The sequence below is a fragment of the Triplophysa dalaica genome, chromosome 9 (genome assembly GCF_015846415.1).
Source record: "Triplophysa dalaica isolate WHDGS20190420 chromosome 9, ASM1584641v1, whole genome shotgun sequence".
NCBI classification, from domain to species: Eukaryota; Metazoa; Chordata; class Actinopteri; order Cypriniformes; family Nemacheilidae; genus Triplophysa; species Triplophysa dalaica.
Window position 1 is genome coordinate 14,273,254 of NC_079550.1, and position 25,103 is coordinate 14,298,356.

At 38.7% G+C, this 25,103-nt stretch overlaps 2 protein-coding genes across 2 annotated transcripts in view; one reads left to right on the plus strand and one right to left on the minus strand.

The window, feature by feature from the left end:
- Positions 1–24,011, plus strand: part of rtn4rl1b (reticulon 4 receptor-like 1b) — a 135,326-nt gene extending 111,315 nt beyond the window's left edge. The window contains exons 2-3 of the mRNA XM_056757699.1: positions 20,251–20,702; positions 20,818–24,011. Of these exons, the coding sequence (XP_056613677.1) occupies positions 20,251–20,702; positions 20,818–21,783 (1,418 nt within the window). The 3' untranslated portion in view covers positions 21,784–24,011. The remainder of the gene's footprint in view (positions 1–20,250; positions 20,703–20,817) is intronic.
- On the minus strand, positions 11,415–13,630 carry LOC130429246 (uncharacterized). The gene is made up of 2 exons (XM_056757700.1): positions 12,672–13,630; positions 11,415–12,538 (listed from the first exon to the last, which is right to left on the minus strand). The coding sequence occupies exons 1-2, from the start codon at positions 12,692–12,694 to the stop codon at positions 11,668–11,670; spliced, it is 894 nt and encodes a 297-aa protein (XP_056613678.1). The 5' UTR covers positions 12,695–13,630; the 3' UTR covers positions 11,415–11,667.
- Positions 24,012–25,103: the final 1,092 nt, after the last annotated feature.

The following is a 25,103-nucleotide window of genomic DNA, read 5'->3' on the forward strand; positions in this document are numbered from 1 at the left end:
CGCCCGGCATTAACACATTCAAAACAGCTCAAGGCGCAGTCAATGACATGGAGCAATGCCACCTGCAGCTGTAGGCGCTGGGTAAGCAAAGCTGATTTACAACCAGCTTGTTTAATTTTAAACCCATTGTGTAACTGTCTGGACTCAATGCAGCAGGAACACTGAATCAACCCTTCCCTTGAAAAAAAGATGAGAGGATGCTTCAAACACAACTTTGTTTCATCTGGGCTAATTTAATCAGTGAACAGCTTATTTTACATATTCAAAGTAACAAGCTTTAAAACTAAAGGCCAAAGCAATTACATGCAATGCCAATATCAATTTCATAAGTATAGACCACACCCTGACCGTGGTACATTTTTATAGATGTATTGAACCGAGATGAAATGAACAATTGATCCAGAAGAGCAGAAAAAGCAGAGCTGTCTCTATTTCTCTTTTGTTTTGAAGCATGGATGCTTGCAGGCTTTTAAAGCCATTTTTGCTCTATTGAACTTAAATGAAAAATGAATGAAGGAGCAAACAGGGCATGTGCATTCAGAGTCGCAGGCATTTAAGAGTCTTATTAAAAGCAGAATGAAGTGTGTATATGTGGTTGGATATTATCTCAAAAGATGGAGTTTGGCAGCATCAAGTCTCACAGGCCCAGATCTCTTTTCTTGTTTTGTTCTTTTGCTTAAAGAGACAGTTCACCCAAAAATGAAAATTCTGTCATCATTTACTGACCCTACTGTTTCAGACCTGTATCATTTTTGTTGTTCCGATGAACACAGGGAAAGATATTTGGAAGAATGTTAGCAATTTTCAGTTCTGGGACATCATCCACTACCATAGTTGAAAAAAAGATTGTATGACTTGTTATGTTGAACACAAAATGAGATGTTTCTCAGAATTTAGGAAAGTAAACAGTTCTGGGGCACCTTTGACTACCATTTTTTCTACTATGGTGTCACCGAACTGAAAATGACTAACATTCTTCCAATTATCTTTCTCTGTGTTCATCAGTACAAAGTAATTTATAAATATATGAAATTGCACGAGGGTCAGTACATTTTTGGGTGAACTTTCCTTACAAGTATGTAGGATTATTCTTTTCATCTCTAGGGTCGAGTACCGGAAACATGGCAATCTCATGTTCTGGTTAACAAGGGTAAGGGTAAACAAGGTACAAAACTTAAACCGCATCGGAAAAAATCTACATCGGACACGACGCGCCAAGATACAATAGAAGGAATTAGAACCCATTATAATTTGTCCACACCGGACGTGGCATGATAGGGACATACAATATTATAATAACAATATTATATATTACAGACAATATTATAATAAAATAATAATATTCACTATAATAACATGTTGTTTTCCAAAATACAGGTACACTTTAAAGCACATATGTCATGTCAAGGCATGTCAATAAAATGTTATACTTTTTAAATTCAAATGGTGAAGTAACAATATACCCATACTGCATTTACTTATGTTCATTTTCATCTAGGCAAATGATATACTTTGCACAAAAGAGTAAAATCTTGAGATTGTCAGGTCTTTAAACACCAGAAATAAATCATCTGCTCATCTGAAACCTGTGAAACTGCATAAGCTATAAGAAGAACTGCAATATCGTACAAACTGCGGTGGGAAGAAAGCATTAAAGACATTTTACAAACCTCCTACATTACAGGCAGAGATGCACTTAAAAGTCATGTCTTGCCCTCATCCTCTCCAACAAAACATCAGAACATGCAGAGAGGGTTCGTAACAGAAACATGACCGGCAATACATTCGGCTATTTTAAGTGTTGGTTGGTGGTTGGTGAGGGGGCTTTATCTTTCTCCCCTGACTCAGGGTCCTCCCCTTTTCTCTCCCAGTGTTAGATTTGCTCTATTGCTTTAATATATCTGCCTTCCACTTAACTTCTTTGCTCCCATGAGCATGTCTCTTGCCATCTCTCTTTCACATTCTTTTTTCGTCTTTTCTGTCTTCATACATCTGCTGACAGACCTCATTTGAGACTGCTGAGCCCACAGTTGCTACCGGTGCCAATCAGAATCCCTTCACAGACCATGATGTGGAGGTGCCTGCAATGTTTCATTAGGGGCTTACACACCAAGTCTCAGCGGCACGAGGCCCAAACTCATCATTCCCCTTCTAAGTGTTTCCTAAAATGGAAGTCTGGCAGTAAATAAAGGCAGAGTTAGAGGAACAGGCCCTGGACATGTGTTAATATTAACCCCATTAGGGAGATATGCAGGGTAAATGTGAGCCTGTTGCAAAATGAGCTATAGGAACCTTGTAGATGTTCTTTTTTTCTTTGCTTCTCCAAGTTGATATTGATATGTAAATGCAACACTCCATCATTTCTCAAGTCATTCTTGTAAAAATGACAAAATGGTCCTCTGTGAGACTGTTATCTGTTCTTTGTGAAACATGTATTAAATGGCACAAGTAGGGTACAAAACAGGGCTTTGTTATAGGGTTTGTTCAAGTTGCTCAACCCTGTAACCAAAATTTGGGAACCTAAATGCAGTTTAGAAACCTGATATGTGTGACCCGATGTTCTAATTTTAAACATAATATTAACATTAAAATTACATGGACAAAATGTAACAAAAAATAAATTAATTTATGCCTAAATGGGCAAAAGGGTTGCAAGAAAAAAGAGGGTTTGGAAATTTTGCCCAAAATGATTTGATACTGATATAGGTGCAAATGTATGTAATATGTTTGTAGTAAATAAAAATTGCCAAAAAATAAAGACAGGTATTTGTTTTAATCTTCTAAACTCAGATTGAATGTCTTTATAAATACAAATAATTATACAGGATTTGTTAGAAAATGAGATGTTAAACACATGATGTTAAATAAATCCATTGTTTGAAATGTTATTCTTTTCATAAGGGAAAAAATCACTCCTGCTTGAAATACCTCTAATGGTTTGAATTTTATCCTAGTAGGTAGATATTCAGGGTAAATGTGTATTTTCTTTTACAACGTTATGTCAGCCTGTTGCAAAATAAGCTGTAGTAACTAGGGATGTAACGATTCATCACGATGCGATTCACAATACTCACCAAACTATACGATTTTTCACTAAATGAGTTGAGAAAAATTTGAAAAGAACAACTGCCCTTTTGTTATTTCTAATTTCTATTTCTAAAATTATTTGTAATATTTATAATAAACATGTATTTTATGTCAAATTAAACTAAATTACAATTTTAAAACAAATTCCACATCAGATAAAAAATAATTAATACAAAAGTCTCTTTAATATAAACGAAGACTTTATCTGTACTTTTCCTAACTTGGATTTTTGTAAAAACTTTAAAGAAATATCAGGATATCCACGTTTACCAAGTTTGCAGTAAACACAGCAGCCCCTGCTGTTCAAATCATGTATTGCGATTCATCTAACATCTCAACTGACTTTAATGCTCACATATTATAATTGTCAACCGGCTCACGATGATTTGACATCCCTAATAGTAACTATGTCTATGTTATGTTATTTTGTCTATGTCTCACCAAGTTGATATTGATATGTAAATGCAGCATGTTCATAGTAACTGATTACCTCTTTGAAAAAGTCACAGCACAGCAAAGTTTATAAAATTTGTGAAAAGTGCAGAATATAGCTTCCCCACATCCAAAAGACAGGCGTCAACAACAGATGGTTTTTAATGGTTCATTTTGTAGATTTTCGGGTGACTTGAAAAAGGCAACAGACACAATCTGGGATTCATCAGAAGTATCTCACCCCCTCTGCTGTCAAACCATATGATAAACAGGAGGTTTAAATGAGAAATAATACCTCAGCTCAGACTCCTCGCCATGTAGGACAGAAAGTTCTCTGAGAAGCAATAGTGTTTTATCCCTCTTCATGTTTACTGTTACATCAAAACGGTTTACGGCTATATTTCAGTTTTATTGACATAAACTTGACTTAACAAAGACTGTATGTGCAGTCACACCAGGCTTTGTATTTGAGCATAACAAATGACTTTTGACACCCCAACTTCATTAACAGGATATGATGACTACCGGGCTTCTGTTTAAAAAAAAACCTAGCAAACAGCAACTTAGAATATATATTTAAGACAAAGAATATTCCTCAATCTTCTGCAGCACCGAAAAGTAATATCCAGCTTGTTCATGGTGAAGAAGAGCAACTCTAAGAGTAGCCTTATGTTATAATCCACAGAGCCCTTTTCATTGAAAAAAGTTATTTCTGAGTTTCAGAATTTGTAAGTAAATTAGCATGATGAAAGACATTTTGTAAAGCCTGATGACTAAGTTATAAAGTTAATGTTGAGCGTGGTGTGGCTTCCGTATAACTCTGTGGATCCCGTAAGCTGCTATATCTCTTACGTCCAGATTGGCTTGTCGTAATGAATGCGAATGTGGACTGTGTTTTATCCAGCTGAGCTTCCGGTGTTGCTGAGTGTGATGAAACAACCAAACAAAATCACAGAGGGAAGAGTGAACAACACTGGGATAGTGACACTGGCTGAGTGGGAGAAATACAGTTGATAGGACTCAGGGTAGAAGTGTTTGTGAAAAAGAGAGAGAGTTAATTCCTATTAGAATGCATTATAAGGATCACTTGAGTGATTACATGTGTCACAAAGACCTTTTTGAATGTTTTTTGATGTTTTGCATACAGTATATTGGAAAACACAACGTATGTTAAAAACACAATTGCTAAACATTGTAGCAGTATAAGCTGAAGGGATCGTTTAGTTATACATGGCGAAATATATATAACATCCAGTAATCAATATATTAGGCCATTGGGTATGATTGCATTCATATCAGCAGCGAAGTGCACATGAACTGCGCCCCAGATTTCCTTTTTAAGCGGACTTGGGTACAGTTACAAGCTGCTGAAGGCAGGCAGGAGGGATGGACCTAGAGCACGAGCACACAATAACATTACATCATCACATTAATCCCTTCGTGTTTTTACATTATGCATGTAACGTTTAGCGCCGATGCCAACAAAAGCAGACACATGACTTAGTTTCACTTACCACGTGTGGTTCATGTCCGGCATCTTTTAGCACTGGGACCGTGCCATCTATTAGTTTCAAAAGATCTCCAAATCCAACATTATATCCACCATTTATATAACATCTATCACTGAAATGCGGTGAACCAACAAACTACTGACTTCTCGCACTATCGCAAGTGTAATGAGCTGCAGGCCCACAGCACAGCCAATCTTGACGCAGTGCAATCAATCTTGATGGTAAGCGGGTCTTACTGTCTGACGCGTGGGTGAGCTATTTCTTTCACCTTGCTGTGCTTCTCCGGGAAAGTTGCCCAATAAAAGGAATAGGATCCCTGTTACGAAACAGGGATCCAGACTTATAAAAAACTTTCCAAACAAGTTGAAGTGTTGGGGGAGTGTATCGAGCACAGAAATACTAGGTCATATGTCCAACTTGTTTTTTAACAAGTTGACTATGTTAAGCATGAGAAGCCAGCACGTTCAACAGTCAGAATGGATGAAACAGCGTTAAATCACCCCTTTAATATAGTTTTTCGGCACTGGAAATTAAAAAACCTATAATGGTCGACCACTAAACTAAGGACAATCAAAATTAGGAACGCCTCCAAACGACCTCAGAGAGTCGCAGGTAGCTTGAACGCAGTTTAAGACCATGTTCACACTTGACTTCCTTTTTGAAGATGCTAGTGTCTATTTTGCATTATAATCCTATAGATTAAAACCTTTTTTAAAGGCCAGGGTATTTTTCTGCACCACAGAGCGTCATTTGAGGTTGAAAGAGTTTTGTATAAATGTAGGTTTAATTTTCGCATTCATTGGCTTTTGATCGCATTTCAAGAAATTAGTATTGTAGTTTTTTTTAAATATGTGATTGGTTGTAGCAAGACGCTCTCTATTTATAATTCAAACAGAATTCTGTTATGCTGCCTATGAAGCCTGTCTCTCTAAGCTGACTTTGTGCACAAATGCTATCTTTGAACATTGCCGGCTGCTATTTGTAACCACAACGCTGCGAGCATTTTATAACAAAAAACGGCATTGTCAACTTTTTCTTGTAAAAAAAGAACTTAAATGTGAACAGGACCGAAGGCACTAAGCCTTATATAGCTACATATTATATACACTCTTACAAAAGCTCCTACTCTGTAACACATCATGAAGAAGAATACAAAAAATAAGAAAACACAAAAAGAGGAAACAGAGAGGGAGTCAAAGACAACAAGAATGAAGAACAGCGATAAGGGGGGTAAAGGTACATCAGAAGAACAGAATGGTGAATTTTCTCTTCCTCCACCAGTGAGGTGAGACAGAAAGCAGCTACAATGACGATGCTGAAACAAGCGAGGAAAAACCACCAGACGTGTGGTAATGTAAAATAAATACAAGAAACCGCAACAACAAACAGAGTTGGAAAACAAAAGGGTTAGCCTATTTGTTACCCAGACACTTGCACAATATACATGATCTGTAATATTATCAATCAAGCTGAGGTCTTAAAGTGTAAAAAAACAGCAATACGAGCTGATATAGGAACAAGGATGGTTGGGCATCACAAAATAAAATAATATAAATTCTAAAGTAAAAAATAAATCAAGGTATCTTGAGGACTTTAGGACCCAGCTGATACCTTGCCCAGCGTGCTGCCGCAGTCAACTGAACATACCCAGAAACACATGAATAGATTCTGTGTGAACTGACAGACGGAAAATGTTTTTATAATTATACAAAACACAAAGGTATTCATGCCTATAAACCTACAAATCACTGCCATATCCTACAGGAAGAAAGATGCAGTCGCAGCATAACATGGTGTTTATTCTGAAAGTTGTTTAGCCAATTCAAGCAATATGGTTTTGACTGCATAAACTGAGACCTAGTCGACAGGGAGGTCAGAGCACCAGGATTGGGGTCTCTCTTCTGTACGCTGGCTGTCACGACTAATCTGTTGAGTTACTGAGTGGAGCTGCTCTCATATATTTCTTTATCACATTTATAAAACGATTGTTATTATTTGCATTTACCTGCCTGACTTCTCCCTGTCTTCAAGCTTTTACTCACCTGCTTAATGCTCCAGTACTTGCTGCAATTAACGTGTCTGCATTTGTCTTTCCAAATTTTTGAGTTGTGCTTCCAAAAATGTTACCGTTTTATAATTTATAGCCTCCAAATCTGGGCCACACAAATGGTTAGCTTGCACGGCATGCATCGGGAGCACACGCAAACCAAAAGGAGCGGCATTTCTTTGAAGGCAGTCTCAGAAAAGTGTTGAAGGATGCCAATACTAAAACGAAGTGAGCTGGAAAATTGGCCCCTTTGGTTGCAGCAGGACCAGGGTGTGCCGGCCTGCCTTGAGCGAGGTGTGTTCAAGCTGTAAATCATTCTTCACAAAAACCTTTTACCAACAGTTCATTCGGCGAACTTGCATGTGTCCGCCGGCATTCAACCAGTAAGAATGCGGAAGCATGACGTTGTTGAGTGGTCCGGTGACTGATGACTCTGTCTGACTGATCAATGACCAACATCAAGCTTTAAATTTAAATGAGACACGAAAGGAAAATTAGCTCTGTGCAAAATGTTCCTCAGGTGTCCTTAGGCATCGTGTTAGGCAGCCATTAAATAAAGCGACACAAATTGAAGTAAAATGAATTAATGTCAAATTTAATTGCCAATATTTAGGCCTGATACAAACGTCAAACCCGGCCAACCTTCACTCGAAAAGATGCGTGCACTATCCCTTTTGAGGGCGTTTTGCTGCAACGCTGTACTAAAGGAAAAGAGCACATGTAAGACAGGCTGTCATTTTGCACAAGGCCAAGCGCTGGATGTAAAACTCAGCCTTCAGACGCCACAATGCAGAAGCATGCGATGCATTGAGTATTTTGAGTTATAGCAGGAAATAAAGCCCTCAATGCAACCGTTCCATTAATTATGCTTTACAGCAACGCACAAGTGTTCATGCGGATCTGATGTTGTACAGTGAGGGACAGCATTTGCCATGGGTGTGGTGTGTCGATTAATTCCACATTTGATTTATACGCACCTGATATAAGAGCAAAGCGATTGACAGCTTCTCAAAGCGCAGATTCATCATTCACAGTGTATTGCTGTAAAGAAACACTGCAATAGAGGGATGGACTGCTGTGCAATAGTAAGGGAACATTTTTATCACTTCAAGTCACGTCTGGTAATTCAGCAGGCCCTTAAACAAAACTAACCCATAAAACAATAAGCCCATCCCCTCTCTGCTCCAAACAGAAGTAAATAGAATAAACATCACCGTGACATCTATGTAATTTTCATAATTAAGATTTGGGTATTAAACAGCTGCGGATCCCTCAGCCGGGCACCTCTGCATTTCTGTATCCTCTACCAACAAGGCATAATCATCTAGACACGCAGCTTTTTATTATATACATGCCCCATTCGGTAGCTGTTAGATCATACTGACTATTTTTAACTCCTCCGTTTGAAGACTAAAATTATCAGAGACCGTTTACCTTCATCTGTCTCTTTAAATGTCTTTGCATGCACATTTCTTCCTTGACACATTTGCAAAACATGGCCAGTTTACGGCCTTGATGCTACATCATTTACAACAGAAACCACATGTCACAGAAAGTGTTTCAAGTTTTACATCACATTGAAGGACTTATACAAATACGTACTCCATGTGTGTCGATCTCTCTCTCGCTTTTAGATTTGCATTCAGTAGCCCGTCCCTTAATCTTTGACAGATGTATTGGCATCTCAAACTTATTGGCTTGTTAAATCGAGCCACTTTCACTCACAATACCACAAGTTGAACGAAGTGGCAAGCGCTGCAAAAACATCAATAATGAAACAGCCTATTTTAGTTCAGATAACAGTTGGCAAGGCACTGGGCTTCCCTCATTGGTGATCAGTGCCAACAATATCTCTACTATATGAGTTTATCTAGCGGAGCACGATTGAGGTGGGACCTGCACAACTCAACACTTCAGTTCTCTCTGGTATGGAGTAACAATTCTGTACTGTATATACACCACTCATTATTTATGAACGATTTCAATTCAATTTTCAATTCATATTTTATTTGTAATTATGCATAGTACAGCATGTAGTTTACAACCGCATAAAAATAAAGGTACATTTTCTATGTACTTGTTGAATGTCTTCAAAAGCCTTTTTAAACATAATTAAAACTGAGCACAATTAAATATATCAACATAAAAAAATACATTTACACTGGTTGTATGGAGGCTAATGGGGCTATATTTCCTTTTGTCATTTTGTTTACTGAATCAATTTTATACTGGTTTATGTGATTCAATAAAAACAATAAGTGTTATTTTTTCTGACTTTATTCGGTTGCATAACTCAGTTAAATCACTTAATTCAAGTAAACGCTCTCGAAACCCGTGTTCTCAAATTGGCCACTTTGTAATCCCTCTGCAAATAAATCAAACAATAATAAAAAAGGCATTGTATTTACTTAAGAGAGCCGGGACAGTATAATTGGGGTCTTACTTTCCAAATCGTAAAGTGATTGAGGGAAATTTGACTACAATGGTCCTTGAAATGTGACAGCCAGAAAGGCACTTGTTCTGTAACAGGTCTCCAAATCAGACTGCAAAAACACACACTTACATTAACATTGACTTCTCAGTGACTTAAATATTCTTACATTTACAGTATGTAGTTATATTTACTACAGAAGGATCTAAGGATCTGTACTGGCTGTATACTGTATGCTACCGTTACAATCTTCCAGATATCTTCCTTTCTGTTTAGCAGGACAAAGAGATTTATAAGAAGAACCCGAGGGTGAGTAAATGACGAAAAAATGTTTTGGGTCAACTATCCCTTTAAAATGTAATGTTTCCATTTTTAGAAGCAAATGAAAACCTTGTTTAGTCTCATAAATCTTCAAGGACATCCCCAAAAGTACTTAGTACATACTTTGTGATGTAACTAGATTTAAAGATAAACACAAATATTCCAGTCAGAAACTCAAATAGACTTTTATCGCTTTCACATCCTACGCTACATTTTTACCAACCATATACATTTCTAAGTACATTTTCAAAATTGGAAACTTAGAAATATTGCAAAACAAACGTGCTATAATAACTACGAGCTATCTTGTCCCTTCATTACTGTCATCATTAATAAACCACAACAGAATCGTGACACTGCGACATCTTATTTAATAAATAACAGCCAGCTCAAATCCCTTTCATAAAAGATTTGAGGCTCAGCTAGCATGCTGCTATTATGAAAAGCAAATAAACAGCTTCATACAGAGATAAACAGTTTTTATTCTAGCTCACTACTAACCAGCAAGCTCGGGGTGGTTGTTATGAAGAAACGCAAGCACTGTTTTACAACAAAGCTCTGTATTAAACAAATACTCTAATAATGTTTTTGTGCTCAAATAACTGCAATGATTGCGTTCAACTAAGAGTAACCGCCACATCAAACATGAATTAATGTACATTCACAGTGTTGGTTTTTAAACACTAAAGCCTTCATATTTGCTTTGATTACAGTCTGTCCTTCCTTGCTTTCTAGGCAATTGGGTTTCACACACCACCAATGCGACTTAATGACACTGCGCTACTTTTATTTCCTTTTAACAGCATGTAATATATAAAACTGAGCTTGAAATATTTTTTTTTAATTCAACATAACACCCTTATCTTTAGCTTTAACACAACACTTGCAAGTCTACAGTATACAAAGTTGAAAGATGCTGCTAAAATTAAATAAATGAATGAGTCATTTTTTAGGCTACTCACTCTTTTGTTGATCAAACCCGAACGCATGCTCATTCACTTTCATTATAAAGAAAATAGTGGCAGGTTTTGAAACGATAAAATGAGGAGTATTTTTCATATATTCTGTGAACCTGTTAACAGTCGGAGCCCTTTTTGAGCATACACATAAAAACACATGTTGGAACTAAAATGGCGGTAACTCATAAATACTTTGGAATACATACTTACAGTTGGTCTCTTTGAAAAAAGAAAAGTAGCTGCTTATTGCAACAACAACAAAAATCACACACACACACACACACACACACACACACACAAATTAAAGGTATGTTCTTAGGTTTATTGTAAAAAAAAAAGTTAGTTTTTCTTTGATTACAAAAAACATTAGAAAATATGGGTCGCAAAAAGCTAACAAAAAATCTAAGCACTCTTTCTAAAAAAATAATCAATTACTCTCCCTACATAAATTATTTAAAAAAATGCCAAAGAAATCTGTGTTCTAGAGTCTTAGACCTTTCCAATAATATATAGTTTGTCATGATTCAATTGGAAATTACATGCACAATATTGAGGCAAACTTAGGTGTCCCGTATACGGAACGGGTGACAGTTAACAGTCTACGTAAGTCATTTGACATTTACATTTACATTTAGTCATTTAGCAGACGCTTTTATCCAAAGCGACTTACAAGTGGGGTAGGTAATGGAAGCAATTAGGACAGCATAAGTACAACAAAAGCATAAGTGCAATTAAAATGAAGACTAGTCTCATATAGCCTAACACAGTATACGTAACCATTCACTCATTCATACATTTTTTTTTTTTTTTTTTTTTTTTTTTTTTTAGTTGAGTAGAGAAGAAAAAGAGTAGAGAAGAAAAGAGTGGAGAAGAAAAGAGTCAGAACAGATCAGTCAGATGTTGGCGGAAGAGATGTGTTTTCAGGCGTTTCTTAAAGATGGCTACAGAATCTGCAGATCTTGTAGCAGCGGGCAGATCATTCCACATAGGTGGAACAGATCCGGAGAAGGTGCGCGAGAGAGATTTTTTACCTTTATGGGATGGCACCACAAGACGTCGTTCGTTTGCAGAGCGTAGGGATCTGGTGGGTACATATGTCTGCATTAGCGATTTAAGATAAGGTGGTGCCGAACCAGTAGTGGTCTTGTAGGCCAGGAGCAGAGTCTTGAATTTGATGCGAGCGACTACGGGAAGCCAATGTAGCTTAATGAGTAGAGGAGTGACGTGTGCTCTCTTTGGTTCATTAAAGATAACTCTTGCCGCAGCATTCTGGATCATCTGTAGAGGTTTGTTTGTGCAAGCTGGAAGTCCTCCCAGTAGTGCATTGCAGTAGTCCAGTCTGGCCAGGACAAGAGCCTGGACAAGGATCTGTGTAGCATGCTCTGATAGGAAGGGTCTAATTTTTCTGATATTGTAGAGGATGAATCTACAGGACCGGGCGGTGTTGGCAACTTGATCTGTGAAGTTGAGCTGATCATCGATTACCACTCCCAGGTTTCTTGCTTTTCTGGAAGGTGTGATGGTTGATGAGCCCAGTTGAATGGAAAGGTTGTGATGAGTCTTCGTGTCAGCCGGGATTACAAGCAGTTCTGTTTTTGGAAGGTTCAGCTGCAGGTGATGGGCGTTCATCCAGAGCGAGATGTCGGCTAGGCAAGCTGAGATGCGTGCAGAGACAGTCGGATCGTCAGGGCGAAAAGACATGTAGAGTTGTGTATCATCCGCATAGCAGTGATAGGAAAAGCCATGTTTCCTAATGACAGAGCCAAGGGATGTCGTGTATACAGAGAATAGCAACGGACCAAGCACTGAGCCCTGAGGCACACCTGTGTCGAGATGATGTGACTCCGACACCTCACCTCTCCAAGATACTCTAAAGGACCTACCCGAGAGGTAAGACCTGAACCATTGTAGCACCATTCCAGAGACCCCCATCGCCTTGAGGGTGGACAGGAGGATGTGATGGTTAACGGTGTCAAAGGCGGCAGATAGATCCAGTAGGATAAGAACAGATGAGTTAGAGGAGGCTCTTTCCAGTCTCAGGGCTTCAATAACAGAGAGCAGCGCAGTCTCAGTGGAATGACCGCTCTTGAACCCAGACTGGTTGCTGTCCAGGAGGTTGTTCTGGGAGAGGAAAGATGAGAGCTGGTTACAAACAACACGTTCTAGAGTTTTAGCAGCGAAGGGGAGTAGGGATACCGGTCTATAGTTTTCTAACAGTGCAGGATTAAGAGTAGGCTTCTTTAGTAGTGGGGTAATACGGGCCTCTTTGAAGAGTGTAGGAAATGTGCCAGTGGTGAGAGACGAGTTGATAATGTGAGTCAGAGAGGGAACAACCGATGGAGAGATGGCCTGGAGGAGATGTGTGGGGATGGGATCTAGAGGGCAGGTAGTCGGGTGTTTGGAAGAAATTACCTTGGAAACTTCCTCTTCAGATAGGAGAGAGAACGAGGGGAACAAGCATGTGTCAGGGGATTGACTGTGGTCAAGAGGCGGTGGCGCAGAGAATTGATTGCTGATGGTGCTCGTTTTCTTTAAAAAGAACGATGCGAAATCGTCAGCTGTTAAGTCCGATGGAGGTGAGGGGGAAGGCGGGCAGAGGAGAGCAGAAAAGGTTTTAAAGAGAGTACGAGGGTCAGGAGAGTTGTTGATTTTAGTGTGGTAGTATTGGGTTTTCGCAGAGGAGACATCCGCAGAGAAGGAAGAGAGAATAGACTGGTAGAGAGAGAGGTCAGTGGGTTCTTTTGATTTGCGCCACTTTCTCTCAGCAGACCTGAGAGATGCGCGATGCTCACGGAGAACTTCAGATAACCAGGGGGCAGAAGGAGATGCACGAGATGGTCTAGATCTAAGACAATATCCATTTTGGATATTTGACAATATCCATTTTGAAAATGACAGGAATTCTCACCACAAGAGGTAGTGATATACAACTCTTAGGTTAAAAAAAAGAGTTGGCTTACATTAAAATAAGCTCCAAGTCTATTATTAACTTTCTATTGTCTATTTACCCATGAAGACAGTTAAACAAGCAAAAATAATGCCAACAGTGTGTAAGAACTCAGTTGATTTCCCTTTGGCTCTGCAAACAAGGCTTGAACCAATCAATGTTGAGCTTTATTGCTTTGCCATTAGCTTGATTGTCAAATGCTGTGTGAACGTGTGAACGTCGGCCCAAAAACATTACGAGAAATCGTGCCGTTTATAGACTTGTATAGACTTGCAAGGCAACGAACAGCCAAGTGTTTATCGGAGTCCTTAGAGAGAAACAGGATATTTAGTTTATCCCGTGTAATGGTGGGCAGAGTCACGCAGGGAAACAGACGGGACATTTCTCTCCTATTAGCAACCATGTGTTATTCATGAGGGCGAATTTAGTGTGAACTATGTTCCATTGATATTCCACACACTTACTTCGTGCTGACTGTCTGGGGACCAAAGCCATTCTGCTTTATGCCTTTATTTATTTATTTCGACGCTTGGAGACTGCGTGCCATGAAAAGGCATGGTGACCACAGGGTCAAATGGAGAGCCTGGTTGCAGACTGTCTAATCAGTCTTGGCATAACAAGCTTTCAACAGTGTCTTTCATAGAGTAATACTGGAGTGAGAAAATAAAGAACAAGAGCGAGTGAGCGAGAAGCAGTAGAGGAAATGTTCTGGGTGAGGTTGTCCAGTACAAGTAGCTCACATAAGACCATAGAAAATCTCTCAAAAGCCACAAACAACAACATGGCTTCCATTGTGCAACAGCTGTAATCCTTCCCCAACTCTTGGGATCTGAGATTGATGTTACTGACACACTAAGACACTACAGAGGCACTATTGAGTGGTGAAAGTCTTATTCATTTTATTCAGTGACTGGTGTGCATCGGCTATAATTAGTTTTTTTCACAATTTTTATTTTCCCTTTGCTGTATTCTCAATTACAACACTACAAATCTTGATTTGTCAACGCATGCCGAGAGTTAATAGCATGATGCGAGTCCAAACAATAAAAAGTGCTTTCCACAAAGCATGTCCTGTTCAGCCATTTGTCACTCTCTGCTAATGTATCCTTACGCTCTCTAAAGATGCAGATCTGCCTGAAGCACACACACAAGATCTTCAAGTAAAACCATTTGAAACGCAAACACTGTTTATATAGCAAAGACTACACACGACTGTTTGCATTTTTATGCAGAATCCATTCTAGGTTGAACCTTAGAATGATAACTGCACAAATCATAACTGTTCTTCTTCTAAGTGAACTTACAATAAGCCATTTCTTATGTATTTATTCATAATAGAAAAGAGTAATGTATTATACCAGGATGTTTTATATAAGGCCACCAAAAGTTTTTTTTTCATTTGTGAACGGGTGCTAAATTTGATCTTAATTGAGAAAAAAATGTACTGTTGCATTATAAATGAATTAATTAATGAAGTATCATTCATTGAAAGCGTTTATACTGGATGTGCACACGTGGTTGACAAATAAGTCCCACTGTGAGAGAAAAAATCTGGCAAAACCTGTTCATTGCATTTATATTTGCAGTTAATGACTGCTCCTTGTCCTTATGTTATCTCTTCTTCTCATTATTACCTCTCATCCCGCTATTGCCCTTTGCCATTCACCACAGCTCTAAAAATATCCCGCATCTTCTATTCTCATACTCGACTCGTCTCTAGATAAGGAAGGTGTAAAACAGCAGATATCTCTGGAGTTTGTTCAGTACTGCAAGGTGGGAAAAGAATAAAAGAAACCATTTTTCAGACAGCAGCCGAGAAATGCACGTATTGCTGGTTGTGCCTGATAGGGCAAGCATTTCTATTTTTAATGCTCATACTTAGAAACCAAACAGTTGACTTATAACTTGTGTTCTGCATCGTTTGTGCTATGAACATGCATGATACCTCCATGAAACTGCCAACAACCCAGAACACCCTGGCAACTGCACAGCAACACTACGAAACACTCAGAACAACCTGCATAGCAACACCCTGGTAACCAGTCATAATACTCTAGCATCATGACAGAGATTTTTTTCTGGCAAGAACCATGCACATTAACTTGTGTATGTAGTTGTAAGCTGGTGATTTAGTGAGATCTGAGGGATGTGATGTACCATCTGTGCTTATCATGTGTGTGTCACAGAAAACTACTTTCTATATGTGTGGTTGACAGAAAATTATTTTTCCCAAGTTTTGGTCAACAAATTTCATCTACCTGGTGGTACCAAGTTTTGTTAAAACTAAGTAAAGCGGTTAAGGGGCAAATGGAAAGATAACAGTGCCGATATAAGCCTATATTAGATAACAGGAAAATAATAACACCTTCAGCGTGACACATTAACGTTAATTTGAACACTTACATCTGCCTTTTTGCAGTGTTCTGTTACTAAATGATATGTGACCCTGGACGACAAAACCAGTCTTAAGCGTCAATTTTTTAATATTGAGATTTTTACATCAACTGAAAGCTAAAGAAATAAGCTTTCTATTAATATATGGTCTGTTAGGATAGGACACTCTCTGGCGGAACAACAACTGTTTACTAAGCTGGAATCTGAGGGTGCAAAAAAGCGAAAAATTGAGAAAGTTGCCTCTGAAGTTGTTAATCTGAGGCATTGTATCAGGCCACCCACTCACAAAAAAGAAAGTTTTTATACATTTACGGTAGGAAATTTATAAAATATCTTCATGGAACATGATCTTTACTTAATATCCTAATGATATTTGGAAAAAAAAATGTGCAGGGTCACATATATGTTTCGAGAAAATGATTCAGTGAGGCATTTATCACGACAATTGATTCGCTCTTGAAGTTATTTTGAACAAATTGGTTGAAAGATTCACTGACTCCTACTGGCCGTTTTACTTTCATATTTATAGTAAGCCTAACATTTCTCTATCTAAACATGGTATAGATGAAATTTCTGGCTTTAGTAGTGTACTTTAGTATTTAGAACCGTCAACTACAAAAATTCCCAGACACTAGCGTTTTTGAGTCTTAAGTAACTATTAAAGTATACTACGTATTTGCTTCAATTAATCCAACTATAATACTGTAAAATAGTTTGTAGTGTACGGTATAATACAGCTGACTATAGTATATATAAAATGTTTCATTTAGATCTGTGTATTAAGGAAATTTGGTTTATTTCATAGATTTCAATTATGAATATGGCACGGCATCGTGACACTACTTGGTAGCATGATGTTTATGGTACCGCGACAACGCTAATCTGTTACGTAAAGTGTTGAGGGAGAATTCCATTATACACGATATGGAGCGTTTGATGCAAAGGGGTTTGCAAACAGACGTAAACAGCCGGAGAGTGAGAGAAATAAAGGAAAATGGCTCAACTGCTCCAATAGCCAAACCTCAGTTGTTTGCCTTGTTTTTTCCCATTTATTTGGTGGAAATCCCAAGAAGCTTAACGTTCCATCTGCAATTCAGCACACTCTCTCTCATTCACTGTAGGGACAGGTGTCACACTAACAAAACATGGGGATGGAATGAAAAAATATAATTTGTTGAGCAGATGAGAGCTAACGCAATATTGGATTACTACAGATCTCATTATATTAGATCTTTACAACATTGAGGAACTTATTATGATCTATCTTGTGAGCTGTTCCTCTGCTAGATCATTCTCAAACCCATAGCTGTATGTGCGGTTTATCTGAACACACAGCATCTCACTGGGACCTTGCGAGGCTTGTGAAGCAGCTATCGTCAGATTGTCTGATTCTGAATGAAGACGGTCTATGAAAAGACAGGGAACTCTAATCCCCCCTCTTCTGTGACATCAATGCATCTGCTCAATACCCTGAATAGACCTAAACTCAGGGTTGCCAGATCTTCACGGAAAAACAAGCAGACTGCTCGGAAAATAATAGTGATCTGCCCCCCTAAATAAGGATGTTTATGCCTTCTTTTGTACATACTATATACATTTTTATTAAATCCATTTAATATAGACCAATTTGTAAATCTAAATAATTTTCATATATTTAAACTATATTTTGATATGTCCAGGTATCTATGACTATGGAAATTGTTCAATTTCATAAATCGAATTTACCATCACACACCCTTGCATACAGCTTACTTTACACATGGTGTTATTAAACTTTTAACACCAAAAGACTGCTGTGCTAACCTATAATACAATTCACGCCATTACTAGGCTCCTATCTGTCAAAGTCATTTTCCTAAGAAATAAATGATGTAAATTTCTGCTCCAGGAAACAGTTTAGGGTAGCTAATATTACAAGAACAACAGAAACGTTACTGTTAATCTCACACATGTAAGACCCAAGGGGGGAGTTTGGTGAGGCACGGTGGTTGCTTATTAAATTGTTGGTAAGGACATATTTCATTTTGGCACACCGTCAAGACAAATGGGATTACACAGCCACTCAGGGAGCGAGACTCGCACGCAGGGAAGGCAGTCTGCTCCTGTGCTGTCATCAGACGCCCAGGGAATCATCACTAAAGGTCAACAGCGTTTACTTCTGAATGCCACAGCTCAGACACATTTGGAGTTAAAAGCTATATTCCAATAAATATCCGCTCATCTCCTGAAAACGCGTAATTCCTGGCGCTGTATTTCGAAGGCAGAAAGCTGGAGGATTACGGTGATGTTAAGAGGCAGCAGCGGCGAATCAATTTTGAGTGAATGACAGCAATGATGCATTGAATAATGCATTTCTGAAAAGAGGGGCGGGGATAGCTGCCACTTGTGAGCAAATGGGGCTCTCATAATAGAGTAAAAATGTCTCCCTCCCTGCCATTCTGTGTGTAGATGAATAGGTGGATAAATTGCACGAAATGGCTTCAAGGAAGCTTGTCAGAAAGCAGCAGGGGTATTGTATGCCTCTCATAGGCTTAACACAGGTTTAACTAAGCACTCAAGAGAACATTTGCAGGCTCTGGGATCAGTTTCGGCAGGAGCAGGGTGAGCTCCGGTTGAACACATGAACAGAATCATTTTTGGGGGAAAAAAGCAGATTATCAAACCTTCCCTGGAGTGCTTGTAAACGCTAAAGCCATTGCAGGTTCTTGCTATTGTTTATTTCCAACGTGGGCTAAGTTTTGTAGGTCAGAATCTACCTTGTTAAGGAAAAGAACAATTTAAGCCTGAGTTGTGTTTTGAGACAGAAATCAGAGGACACATGAATGACTTTCAAACGGAATGATGTTAGTATGTTGCGTGTTTGTGAATATAAAAAGGATATATGATAATGATTTCCGTCCATGTGAGGCGTGAGTATTATCAATGATTGATGGTGTGGCTTGCATGTACCATCGACACTGAGCTTGTGTGAGCATCATGAAGTTTGATCTATATGAACACGGTATCCTCTTAATTACAATAGCTCAGCACAAAATGAATGTAAATGTATACATTCTACCACATCCGTAGTCTTAAAGAGATCACCACAACAACAAAAAATCTGACATGAAGCATTTATTGATAAGCTGTGTGTGATTCTTTCTTCTGTAAAACACAAAAGGAGATATTTTGAGATATGTCTTTGAGGTTTTGTGTCCATACAATGGAGATCAATGGGGAGGTCAATTTTGTTAGGTTACCTACGATCTTCAAAATATCTTATTTTGTGTTCTGCGAGTCATACAGGTTTGTAATGACACGAGGATGAGTAAATGCTGACAGACGTTTCAATTTGGGTGAACAATGTACATTTGTGTAAGAAATATATTAGAATCAGGTAACATATAGTATAAAATAAAATATCATCACATGACTTTATGATGACCGTACTTATGATCCAGTGAAAATTGTGAATTTTGTCTTTAAAGGAATAGTTCACCCAAAAATAAAAACTCACATTCGAGTTGTTCCAAATCTGTATAAATTTGGAAGAATGCTTGTAACCAAACAGTTCTTGAACACCATTGACTACCATAGGAACAATTACTTTATATATTTTTTCTTCTATTGAACACAAAAAAATATATTTTGAAGAATGTAGGACAGATCAAGGGCAATTTTGACTACCCTTGTAATTTTCCTACTATAGTCAATGGGGTCCAAGAACTGTTGGTTACAATCATTTGTCAAAATATCTTTCTCTGTGTTCAAACAAACAAAGACATTTATACAGATGTGGAACAACTAGAGAAAGTGAGTAATTCATGACATGACAGAATTTTAATTTTTGGGTGAAATATTCCTTTAAAATTAATTTATAAAATATATTACATCACAACATAGAAACAATCGATCACACAGAAAGATGATCGCAGTTAAAAAATATTTTTAACGTTAACATTATGACTATATGATACTAATAAAAGGCTCTTTTTCTATATTAAAGTTCACAAACATATCGACTCACTTTATCAAGCTCCAGTGTCTCTAATTGATTTACTGTTCCTCCAAGCAATGTTTTTGTTCTATGCTAATTAACATCAGTAAAATGTTAACACTATCTCTCTCTATTTTTTTTGCAGGCTGTGGGCTGGAGTTCCTACTGGTACTCTGTGGGCTGGAGATTTCCTGGTCCTGCCCACGTCACTGCATATGCTACATGGCCCCCAGCACTGTCAGCTGCCAAGCCCACAACTTCCTGTCAGTCCCTGAAGGTATTCCTCCACACAGCGAACGCATCTTCCTTCAAAACAACAAGATACATCGACTGCTACGGGGACACTTCAGCCCTACCACGGTCACTCTGTGGATCTACTCCAACAATATCACATATATTGAACCGTCCACCTTCCAAGGGTTCAACCTGCTGGAGGAGCTTGACCTGGGAGACAATCGCTACCTGCGTTCGCTGTCTGCAGAAACCTTTCACGGGCTGGGCCGGCTCCATGCCCTCCACCTATACCGCTGTGGCCTCAGTGCAGTGCCCAATAACATCTTCCAGGGTCTCCGCAACCTCCAGTATCTTTACCTGCAGGTGAGCCCCTCATGTAGTGAACTGCTTAGATAACAAGATAAGAAAACGTTATATTGCATTATGTTTCTTTAATGTAATACAGTATATAACCAATGCTTTGTTTCTGTGTCTGAAGGATAACCATTTAGAGTATCTGCAAGACGATCTCTTTGTGGATTTACACAATTTAAGCCACCTGTTTCTCCACGGGAACCGGCTGTGGAGTCTGCACCAGAACACATTCAGAGGGCTGGGGGCTTTGGACCGGCTGCTCCTTCACCACAACCAACTGCAGTGGGTCGACCGGCTGGCATTTCACGACCTGCGGAGGCTCACTACGCTCTATTTGTTCAACAACTCCCTGACGGAACTCGCTGGAGAGTGCCTGTCTCAGGTGCCTGCCCTAGAGTATCTACGCCTCAATGATAACCCCTGGGAATGCGATTGTAAGGCTTTATCGTTGTGGGAATGGCTCAAAAAGTTCCGGGGTTCCACTTCATCGGTGGGCTGCATGGCACCAGCAGAACTGGCAGGCAAGGATCTGAAGCAACTGAGGAAAGAGGATTTCCCCAATTGTTCTGGTTCCGAGTCCCTACACCAGAGTAAGACCAATACTTGGGCAGGAACGGGGAAGGTCTCGCTGAAACAAGAGCCCCATCCTGCCCAGCCTCCACACCGCCCCAGCCAGAATGAACAATACCCCTCCCCTCCCTCACCCCTGCCTCAGCCACCCCCTGCCATAAATGATGTACAGGCAGGACCAGAAAGTTCCCCGCCTGCTCCAAGGCCCGGCCGCTCTCGGAACTGCACGCGCCAACGAGTCAGGGGCAGCAAGGGGAAAGGACCCAACGAGGTCCACACCTTAAAGGAAATGGCAGATAAGGAGTATTCCTCCCCAGATTTCACCGGGAAATATGACGATACGTCTTCAGATGGTTCGAACACCCGCAGAAAGCACAAATGCACACCCCGGACCTCTGTGCGTCCCCCCAGTGGGGTCCAACAGGCCACCAACACGGGGAGCTCTTATCATCTGCCTCTTTTTTCCTCTAGTATTTTGGGACTGCTTATGCTTTTAAGCACCAAGCTCATTCTGCGCTGAACTGGATGCTGGGCCTTCATAGAATTACCAATACTCCACAGTCCTCAGAACTAGCTCCAACATTACCAGGCCTACTAACGTGTGTATGTTTAAGTTTGTGTGCGTACGTGTGAGTGATAATGTGTAATACATTGTATATGGAGCTTTGCCATTTGGACTGAAATAAACTCAATGTATGAGTTGGAGAACATGAAGAAAAGCAAAGCAAATTGAACATGCTTGCACTGCCACTGTTGTTGTTCTTACGTTACTTATTTCCTGTTGGTCTCTTCTCCCCTTCCAAATGGAAATGTATTTTAATGAAAGAAAGCACAGATAACCAAATAAACATGTAAAAAGGAATGTGCAATAGGGGATGCAAGCTAAGTAAAGATAAACAGATGGCAGAGTTGTGTTTAGAAAGCGCCATGTCACCAATTTTCACTTAAAGAGATAGTTCACCCAAAAAGGAAAATCCTGTCATCATTTACTCACCCTAATGTCGTTTCATACCTGTATAAATTACTTTGTTTTGATGGACACATAAAGAGGTAATTTGAAGAATGTTTGCAATTTTCAGTTCTGTGACATCATTGACTACCTTATTAGGAATACATTTAAATGATTGTCCAAGTTTCCCCGGAACTGTTTGCTTTCAATTCTTAAAAATATGTAATTTTGTATTCAACAGAACAAAAAAAGATACAATATTTTTTTCCCACAATGGTAGTGGATGATGTCCCAGAACAAAAAAATTCTACAATTCTTACAAATATCATTATTTGTTCTTAGCAGAACAAAGACATTAATAAAGCTTTGAAACAATGGATGAGTAAATGATGATAGAATTTTCATTTTTGGGTGAACTATCCCTTTAACAGCAAACATCAGATGAAAAAGGACGCTGCTAATCCTACAAGTAACATAGTTCTCTGTTTGTTATATTACATTGCCAAATAATTGCTTAAATCTCCTCTGATGAAGACTGTCAATCATCATTAGGGTTAATGACCTGCTTTCATTTGTATATGGGAATCTTATCTAACTCAAGTAAATGACTTGAAACGAAACCAAGTATCGTAAACAACTAAAAGTGCTGTAAGCAGTGCTCCAAAACTGGAGAGCCAATATAAAAGCACATACATCAAGCTTACCTCAATTGAACAGTGAAGACCTAAATACCACCTTAATTTCCCTTTTCCCTTTCATATATTCCTCCACTCATGTTTCATAATTTCTTATTTTGCCCTAAAAAGTGGCTTCAGGTGAATTTGGGATTGTATTGTTTTATAAGAGCACATACAAAGCCAATGGTTATACTAGCTGCTATATTGTTTGTAGAAGCAAATGAGACCCATTTGACCTCATCTGCTTCAAAGAAACAGTGTGTGCGTATGTGTCCAGTATAAAAAGCTATGAAAAATTAGAGGTGTGTTTGTTTCTTGTTCTCTGTGTTTGTTCGTTTTGTTCGGCTGTGACTCAGAGGATTTAGAAATGGACTTGTGATGGGGGCACAGACTCTGGAGGGGGACACAGGTCTAATTGAAGTGAACTCCATTTTGACAAAGCGACTTCAGCCTGCAGTAAGCCCGCCATCGAAAACACAGACATCTTTCTTTCTTAGAGAGGTCAAAAATCAACTGTTTTAACAAGCCAGAGAAGACGAAAGCTAAAAAACAAAAACAAAAAGAAACTACATGTATCTTAAAAAGACTTTCAAGACATTTTGGAGCCATATAGGCATGTTTGGTTGCCTCTAGAGTGTCTGCTGTGAATCCACGGGAGGGACGATCACTTCACTGACACTGGGGCCACTAAAAGGATGGATGGTGGAAGAACTGTTTCTCCTGGTCTAAAACACACTTTGTACAAATAAGGAGAACTTTATGTCACACTCTGCAATGGAAATATTAACCAGTACTATGACACTGACATCATAACTGACATTTTTGATTACAACAGGGTTTCTGAATCTCTGAAGAGCCTCTCTTCAGAACTCAATTATAATTTTTTATGGTAATTATTTTACCCTTTGTTTTTTTGTTGGAATTTTTGTTAATATCTTGATTTGGTATGTCCGTAGGGCATAGTTTTCTGACTAAACTGCACAAATACAATTTCCTCTCCTCTTTCCCTTTCTCTCCTGTCTCTTCTGTGTCTCTCCATCCTAGTGATTTGATGGTTTAACAAGTTGTTCTCAAAAAACAAGAAAAAACGTTTATAAAGATATTAAAATCTATATCTTCTTATGTTAAATGTGTTTGTTTTCATTCACTATGCTTATGTGTTGCTGGCCGGGGCAAGAACGCTGACTGTAAATCACTTACACATTCATTCATGATACTTCGAAACCAACCAGTTTTAAAAAATGTAAGCGGCCAACCACATTTTTGGAAATGGGGATATGTTGGTTATTTTCAACCCAGCGTTGGGTCTTAAGGGAAGAACCCAGCAGTTGGGTTAATTAACGCATTTTAGGTTGAAACAACCCAACGGCTGGATTCATCCCTTTTTACCCAAAGCTTGGTTGAAAATAACCCAACATTTTTTTAGAGTGAATATATCAGTATTAATAATAACAATCCTTATATTACACAGTGATTATCAATGTTGTGTTAATATTTCACATATAGTAGTGTAAATAATCCAGCACCTGATTAAAATTAGCTATATTCCAATAATTAGAAAATTCACAGTTTTCAAACTGTATGTGTGTGAGACACCCCATAGTTATTATGGTTACTACACCTCTGCACTATGGTCATATATGATAGTGGTTTTCAAACATTTCAGATTAACTTCCACCTTTGGAAAAACTAGCACAACCTGCTCCTGATGTGCATTGTACCGCCAGGGGGCGCTATGTGTACCACCAGTGATATGTCATTTTATATGATTATATTCATTTTGAATATGATTTTATAAAACTATGTTTGCTCCTCTGTTCTGTTTCTGTTTCACTCTTTTTACCAGAGCTCCACTGGATCTAGAATAAACCCACATCTGTATGTAAGTATAGCTTGAATTTACTCACACACACACACACACACACATAAACTGTGCCTATAAGGAGTACTCTATACAATAATATATGTTTTTGATTACCCAGAGAGCCCAGAAACATTGCCACACACAAACACTATTCATTTAACAGATGAGAGTAATTCCATATCACAGGTGCTGGCTCACTTATTGATGTCTACAGTATATGTTTGTGTGCAATCAGCGAAACATGCAAAACTCATACAGCTTACCCTCTATAAATCATATCCGAAGGGTTGCAAATTTATGAATGTGCCGCTGCAAATCTGAAGATTTTCAAGGTTATCATTAACCATTTT